The sequence below is a fragment of the Lagopus leucura genome, unplaced genomic scaffold (assembly GCF_019238085.1).
Source record: "Lagopus leucura isolate 7727_CA_CO unplaced genomic scaffold, USGS_WTPT01 Super-Scaffold_100159, whole genome shotgun sequence".
Taxonomy (NCBI): Eukaryota; Metazoa; Chordata; class Aves; order Galliformes; family Phasianidae; genus Lagopus; species Lagopus leucura.
This window is the reverse complement of record NW_024962335.1, coordinates 14,113,795-14,121,379: the sequence shown is the minus strand read 5'-3', so window position 1 is coordinate 14,121,379 and position 7,585 is coordinate 14,113,795. Positions and strand designations below refer to the sequence as shown.

Here is a 7,585-nt window from a genome sequence, read left to right as displayed (position 1 = left end):
CATCTGTAATACGGATCACACTATACATTCATGTAGTGTAACAGACATAGGCCCTTCTCCCTTTTTAATTCCTCTAAGCCCTACTGTAATGAAGAAATTGTGTTCTGTATTCCTTAAGTAACAAAACCATCAGCAAGACCAGAAAGCAGATATGTAAGCACTGGGGAAGCAGCATATCAGTGATGGGACAGGTTTACCTTCACGTATGGCTGGGAATTGTGGTCTGCAGGCAGCATGTGACTGGCAGTGGTCCCTGACAGTCATATGAGTATCTGTGAGCATCTAAATAAAAGGAAGAGTCCTACGTCAATAGAGATGATAGGATTTGAGCTAAGAATCAGCTGAGGTTTGTTGAACAGGGACCTTTGAGCAAACAAAGCAGTCAGTGCCTGACTAATCGCACACAAGTGCTGCCTCTGTAACTGCTTAGTAACAGGATTTCACTCTTTCCTATAGATCCACTGCAGTAAGCATAACCAACCAAAACCAACCTACCCTGCATACAGAGCCATCTCTAGGCCTTGTCTATTAAAAAGCCATGGTGAGAGGGGAAGCTGTGTCATGATGCTGCAGGACAAGTTCAGGGTGGATAACAGGAGAAACTTCTCAGGAAGAGCGGTGCTGCAGTGGCACAGGCTGCCCAGGGAGGTGGTGCAGTCACCGTCCCTGGAGGTGTTCCAGAACCGTGTGGATGTGGCACTGAGGACATGGTTAGTGGGCGTGATGGGGTGGGGTGGCGATTGAACCTCGGATCTTAGATTTCTTTTGCAACCCGTATGACTCCATGTTCCGCTCTAGGCTTTGGAGCACGACTCTTCCCGCCAGCCCGCCCATCGATGCTCTCGGCATTCCCGCTCACCACCTCCTGCCCCGCCCCCACTCCTCGTTAGAGGCGCTCGGCGCTCGGCTGGCCGCCCTTGGCGCCGGGCGGCAGTCCCTTGTCTCCTTCTCCAAGATGGCGGTGGCGGGAGGCATCGCGGCGCGAAGCGGCGGCGCGGAGTGAGGCGGCCGCGCGCCTCCTACCTTCCCCTCCCTCCGTTCGGCACCGCAGGCCGACAGCGCTCGCCGCCACGGGGGCACGCCCAGGCCTGCTGCAGGGGCGGAGCCGCGGGCTGGAGTGAGGCCGGGGCCCGCTCGGGTGAGAGAACGAGCGAGCGGCGGGCGGGAGCGAGCGGGGCGGCTGAGCCCGCTTCAAACGGAGGCGGCGGGGCCGGGGCTCGTGCCTGAGCCCGGGATGTGGGGCGTCGGCGGACCTGGGCTCGCGTCAGGCTCTGGGAGCGGTGGCGGGAAGTGAAGCGAGGGAGCCGGTCCCACCCGGGAGGACAGAAACGCATCAGCCCCCCGGGAGAGCACGCAGGGCCTCGGTTCTGCAGCCGTGGGTGTGAGGGAACGGGAGCGTGGGAAGAGCGCTGCTCCCAGTGCTTCCTCAGTGCCGGAGCCGTGGAACCGAATGGCAGTTGTAGTGCAAGACAAGTTCAGGCTATGTTCTTTATGCGCAGGGTCTAGGTCGTGTGTTCCTTTAGGTGTTATCTACCAGTAAATATAGCTGACAGGCTGCTTGCCTAAGCTTCAAAAAGAGATTGGAAGCTGTGCCTACAGCTACCATAGTGTTACAGAGGGATCCATAAGGACTGTCGAGTCCAACCCCTGGCTCCACACTGGACCACCCAAAACTCAAACTCTGTGTCTAAGAGTGTTGCCCGCATATTCTCCAAGTCATCTCTTCATGAATGACTGTCATCAGCTTTGGTTTGCTGAGCAGTATTTATCACCAAACATCCCTAGTTGGAAGGCACCCACAAGGATCATCGAGTCCAACTTCTGGCTCCGTACTGGACCACCCAAAATCAGACCCTGTGTCTGAGAGCATTGTGTGAACACTCCTTGAACTCAGACAGCTTGAGTCCGTGACCATTGCCATGAGGAGCCTGTTCCAGGACCTGACCACCCTCAATATTTAAGGATAGGCCCTGAGCACAGTGCTTCAGTATTGTGTGTGCTCCTGCTGAAGTCCATCAGACTACGAAGAGCTGAGCATCAGGTCTTTTCAAGATCTCCTTTAAGATTGTCAGATCTCATAATGGCAAGATGCTTGTGAAGCTGTTGGGTGCGTGCACAAATTCTGCCTACAAATTGCGGTGTTTACTAACAACAATGTCTGGTGGTCAGAATGGTGACTGGAAACATCTTGAGTTGGGTGGTTTCCCAGAACTTGTGTTCTCTTGAATTCTCACAAACTTTAACAGAAACACCTGTATAACCCTTAGCTTGAAATAGTTGCAACTTTGTTCTTTCACATAAGTAACCACAATCAGATGAATACTTTGTACCCTCCAGCCATTTGTTTATTAACTCAATGTATACACAAAGATGTAGTGGAAGTTCACTGATCTCAAAGTAACTTAAATGTGGCTCCATGCCTGTGTCAGCTAGAAAGGGCAAACTGCATCATCTTTGTGGCTGAGCATTCGCACACAAACATTAAAAAATCATTTAAGTGCAATTGGTTTAATCTCTTATGAAAAGAGGTAATCTTTTCATGTTAAGCCATTTGCTTACCTCACTTTTGAAGAACAAAATCAGTTTTCTTAGAGAACTGAAGTGCAGCTATTGCGCAGTGGTGCTGTTCTTCTGTATGCTAGCAGCTGTAGAATAGAATAACTCAGAAGAGACCTGAGATTTGGAAGCTGCCAGGGGAAGGGTGCTGCAGAAGTGCTAGTAAAAAAGAGCACTTTCCACTGTTTCCTTTCCCATGGCTGGCATTCAGAATGGCTGCAGTGGTAGTGTCAGGAAGCTCATCAGCAAGATGTACACCTTCACTACAAAATGTGAAACCCTTAAGCTCAGAGGATTTGAAACAATCCTTATAAAGCACAATGATGCATGCCTGTCTTTTCCTTTGCTTCATCTGAAATTCAAGAATTCGTTATTTCTCTTTAACTGTCTCACTCTTTGATACAGTGGTTTCTGCCAAAACATGTCTTTAATACAAGTTCAGGTACAATTTCATTTGTGACAAAAATCAAACAGCTATATTCTCCCCACTTTCCATTTCTGTGGATAAATTACGTAAGTGACCTGGAGATTTTACAAGGAAGAAGTGGTCCTGCTACATTTTTAAAATAACAAACAACAAAAAAATCTCCATCTTAATTTAAAAAAAAAAAAATTCCATCACATCTGAAGGATGGATGAGGAAGAAGACTTTCCCACTGTCTTCCAGAGAATCTTCATTTTGTTCGGGTGTTGTTTCCCATTTTACGTTGTGGTTCTTCCTGATGGGAGGGTTATTTTCATTCTCTGTTTCTCAGAACTTTTCCTGTAGATGGGAACAGGGGAAGGAGCCCAGACGTGGCAACATATTCTCAGGCTTCTGCAGGACCACCATGGCTTATGATGACTCCAAGAAGAAAGAAGGTATGACTGCTTCATAATCTCAGAGGGAGTAGCCAAGAAAAAGGGTACACTCTGCAGCCCTCACCGGGTCACAGAGTCAGAGAGTGGAAAAGGAAGTTAGTCTCCTGTGGATCACTGAAGGGTATTAACCTTTCAATTTTATCTGGACTAGTTTTTGCAGGATCCCAAGCCCTTGACTTCCAGATGAAAAGTAATGGGATTAGAGAAACGGGTGGTATTTCATAGAGCAAACACCACAATTGGGAACTCTGCCACTGCAGCCTTTCTCCTCCCAGCCAGGTCAATGAAACGGGAGGCCAGGGGTATGGTTAGTCATGGCAACGTTTTTAAGTTCAGTTATCTTCAGAAAGAAATCTAAAAGGATTAGAAATCAAATCTTGAGAACCTGTGTTATAGCAGGTTATATTGGAGCACTGAACCCTGTCCTGTGTCAGAAAGTACAGAATATTATCTTTTAGTCTCTAGTGCTTGCTGGGTTTTGTGCATCATTGTGTGCCAACGTTCAGTGCTGTCTTATTTTGTATGTAGTCCATGTGTCTGTTGTCTCTTGACATGGTATCTCATTTTTCTTTCTTTTCTTGTTTCACATTCATCTTAGAATTCCTAGAGAGTGACCGAAGTGCTGATGACATCAGAGCACATCGAGAGAAAAAGCGATATTACAAGGATGTCGTGCAAGAGGAGGAGAGGATAACAGCTCAGGTCAGAAAGCCTGCAGAGAAAACTTTGAAGGTGTAAGAAAGTGTATAAAGCTTGAGACAAAATGGGATGGGTTGCTTAAAAGTCCTTTTGTATAGAAAAATTCCTGTAGAAAAAAGCAAGAGCTGTTAATTGTGTCCTGAATTGTTCGGTAGCTTCGCCGGGTAAATGGAGGGGGTCAGTCCCAGTTAAAACTGATTCTGATTTCTTTGCCTCAGAAAATAGGGCAGTAGTATTTTTTCCTAGACTTGATGTACAGCCCTGCAAATACTGAGATAGTCTGAATGACTTTTTACATAAAAAGTAATATTTTTAGAATGTATAGTTGCATAAAAAGGCAGCAAAGTATGAATAAAATGTGAACTCGTGGCTGTTGCAGACAGCCTGAAATTATAGCTCTTGAGAGGTATAAATTTGCCCTGTTTCCCTGGGGCCTTAACTCCGAAATCATGAAGCAACAGCTTAAGTTTCTTTAAAACTTTCCTCTTGGAGCTCTGCTGTTAGATTCTGCTGTTAGCTCAAAGGTGGCTACTTGCAATTGTTTTTAAAATTTTCAATTCTGGAAAAGAAGATCTAGTTTAAAAATGAAAATCTTCTGCCACATATTTGAAATGCTATAGAGGAACTTCATTTTCAGACCATAAATTGGTAAAGAGATTATAATTGGCTTACATGAGCTACCAAGGTCCATTTTGTGGCCCATCATTTTGATTGTCACCTCTCTGTGCCTTCTTTCATTTCTTTTATCTTCTTCACTATATTAAATATGCGCTGCTCACTTTCATTTTTAAGGCTTGACAGCCTGTGCACACTTAGTTATTTCTCAGCTTGATTAAGAAGTGGATGTCTTTTACCAACTCATCAGCTGATGTCCAAGTGCTGTCTTTCATTGTCTGTTTCTTCTCAAGTGTACTTTTTCAAGTATTCCTGTGTATTAATTCTTTCACTGAAGGAGGGATCCCTATAGAGATTTGTATTTCAGTTTCTATTTGTATTTCAGGTCCTATTGTACTGCAGTTTCCAAAGAAAGCTTGATGCCTCTTAGTTGTCTGGTATGCTGAAGCCTATTCTAAAACTGCATTTTTTTGTTCCCTCATGTATCTGTACTATGCTTTTTGCCTTCTACCTTGAACCTACACTATGGATTCCTGGTGACATACTATGTTTTCTTCGCTGATTTAGCACCTATAATAAGAGTACTGATTCATACATAGGCTTGCTTGGCATTATAGCAGTACTAGTATCTCTTGATACCTTCCACAAATTATCTCTGTTGGCAGTCCATGTGAATCTCATATTATTTCCATCTCATTTGTCAGCTTTTTTTTGTTATTATTATTATTATTCTAGGACAGTGAGGTCTTTTCGGGGACAGAACATCACAAAAAGAAGAGGAAGCATTCCTCCGATGAGTTCTGCTCCAGGGGTAAGACGGCAATCAGACAGGGGAAGCAGATAATGAACTTGGAGGAAAGTATGCTGTTAAACCAATGGCATCAAATGCTGCAGTTAGAGCTTTATCAGGGGGAAAAGTACACCAACTGGGCTTAGGCCAAGTAGTCAGACACCTGACTGATTGGGTTTCTGCTGCACCAAAAGCTAAAGATCAGTACATGATGTTTTCAGAGTTTAGCTTAACAAGTTGCTGTTGTTGGAGCAGAGATTTTCCACTCGTCTGTTCACTGTCAAGTTGTAGTTTTCTAACTCATACCTTCCTTTTTGGCATTTGCATTCTTTTTTTTCCCTATTGCATTACAAGCTGCAGTCTTACTTGCAAATAATACTAATTAATTGTCTGAATTAATAAAAATAGGATGTGTCGGAATACAATATGATTACTTTTTGGTTCAGTTTGTATACAGAAGCATTATTCTCACAATGAAAAAGCTGCCCAGAAAATGACAATCCTGTTCATAAGAGCTTAACTGGCTGAAGATTTATTTTTGTCCCAATGCGAAAAGAACGCCAAGTCTTTGGAATATCTTTGCAAGCTGAAATTAGTAAAAAATCTATTTTCAGAATGAAAAAGCTTATGCTATCAGTTCATTGGTCCCTCCAGGGCTGAAAGTAGTGTTATAAGCTTGTAATATTTCAGGCTTAGTAAGATATATTTTTATCAAAATATGCTGGTTCGTGTTAGAATACAAACTTAGATGAAATGCAAGAACTTTCCCGTTCTGTCCTTCTTCATTAAATAGATTGACCAGCTCTGGTGTTACAGCTCCTGAATTGTTTTCTGTAAGGACACACTGAGCTGACTGCAAGTTTCAGAGACCTCCTTCAGCCAAGATGAAAATCACTTAGCTGTAATAAGTATTGCAGGATTCCCACTTCACTTTTGGTTTGTGTAATGCCATCTTTAAGAGAATTGTCTTGATGAGCAGCTCTCTTGACCTTTTTCAGGTCTTTCATCTTTGGATCTACCATCAAAGAAGAAAAAAAAAGCAGTTTCTAGCCCATCCTCCACTGACAAAAACATGGATCTACTCAAGGCTATCGCCACACCTTTGTCCACAAGCTCTAAGTCTTCAAAGAAGACCTCTGAAAAATCATCTTATTCTTCCTCTGGACATTCTGAAAGCAGAAAGGAGCACCACAAGAAGAAGATGAGTGGGAGCAGTGCTGAGCACTCCGTGGACGACAGCAGCTTCCACAAAACTAAAAAAATGAAACCTCTTTACGTGAACACAGAGACACTTACTCTTCGTGAGCCCGATGGCTTGAAGATGAAACTTATCCTTTCACCAAAAGAGAAAAGCAGTGCAACAGATGATGATTCTTTCTCAAGAAAGTCCTCAAAGAAATCGTCTCGAGATGAGCAAGGGTCATTCCATCTGGGTCACGAACTGCATAGCTTCCTGAAGTCATCTCGGAAGAAGCACAAACCTCCAGACTCACATCCCCCTTCTGAGACTTTTGGTAGTGAGACATCTGTTTTTTCAGAAGGCCATGGGAGTGAGTATGAGATTTCAGGTATGGAGGCACAGCCAGAATCGGGATCCTCTTCTGGTGGGGAATTGGAGGCCGGTGAGCTAGTGATAGATGACTCCTACCGGGAAATCAAGAAGAAAAAGAAATCAAAAAAAAGTAAGAAAAAAAAAGACAAGGAGAGGCACAGAGAGAAGAGGCACTCTAAGTCTAAGAAGAGTTCAGGGCACTCTTCTGTGGCAGTAACAGAAATAACAGTATCACCACCTCCTCCTCCCAGCGCTCCCTATGTTCTTCCTCCACCTCATCCTACTGTTTTTCACTCAGATGGACAAATTGAGAAGAGGAGGAAAAGGGAAGAAAAGGAGAAGGAAAGAACTGAGAAGTGGGAAAAAGAAAAGGAAAGAGAAAAGGAGAAGGAAAGAGAAAAAGAGAAGGATAGAGAAAAGGAAAGAGAAAAAGAAAGAGAAAAAGAAAAGGAAAGAGAAAAAGAAAAGGAAAGAGAAAAAGAAAAGGAAAGAGAAAAAGAAAAGGAAAGAGA

The 7,585-nt window shown here is 43.9% G+C and overlaps 1 protein-coding gene across 3 annotated transcripts in view; it reads left to right on the top strand.

The window, feature by feature from the left end:
* Nucleotides 1–1,064: 1,064 nt before the first annotated feature.
* The window catches only part of HMGXB4 (HMG-box containing 4), a 14,266-nt gene continuing 7,745 nt past the window's right edge, over nt 1,065–7,585 (top strand). Inside the window, exons 1-5 of one of the 3 annotated variants that reach the window (XM_042890231.1) lie at nt 1,065–1,138; nt 3,312–3,417; nt 4,016–4,119; nt 5,467–5,542; nt 6,520–7,585. The exon at nt 6,520–7,585 is cut by the window's right edge and continues 187 nt beyond it. In XM_042890231.1, the coding sequence (XP_042746165.1) occupies nt 3,387–3,417; nt 4,016–4,119; nt 5,467–5,542; nt 6,520–7,585 (1,277 nt within the window). In that variant the 5' untranslated portion in view covers nt 1,065–1,138; nt 3,312–3,386. Of the gene's footprint in view, nt 1,139–1,279; nt 3,418–4,015; nt 4,120–5,466; nt 5,543–6,519 lie in introns of those variants that run through there. The other 2 variants (XM_042890232.1, XM_042890230.1) reach the window with 2 other exon arrangements.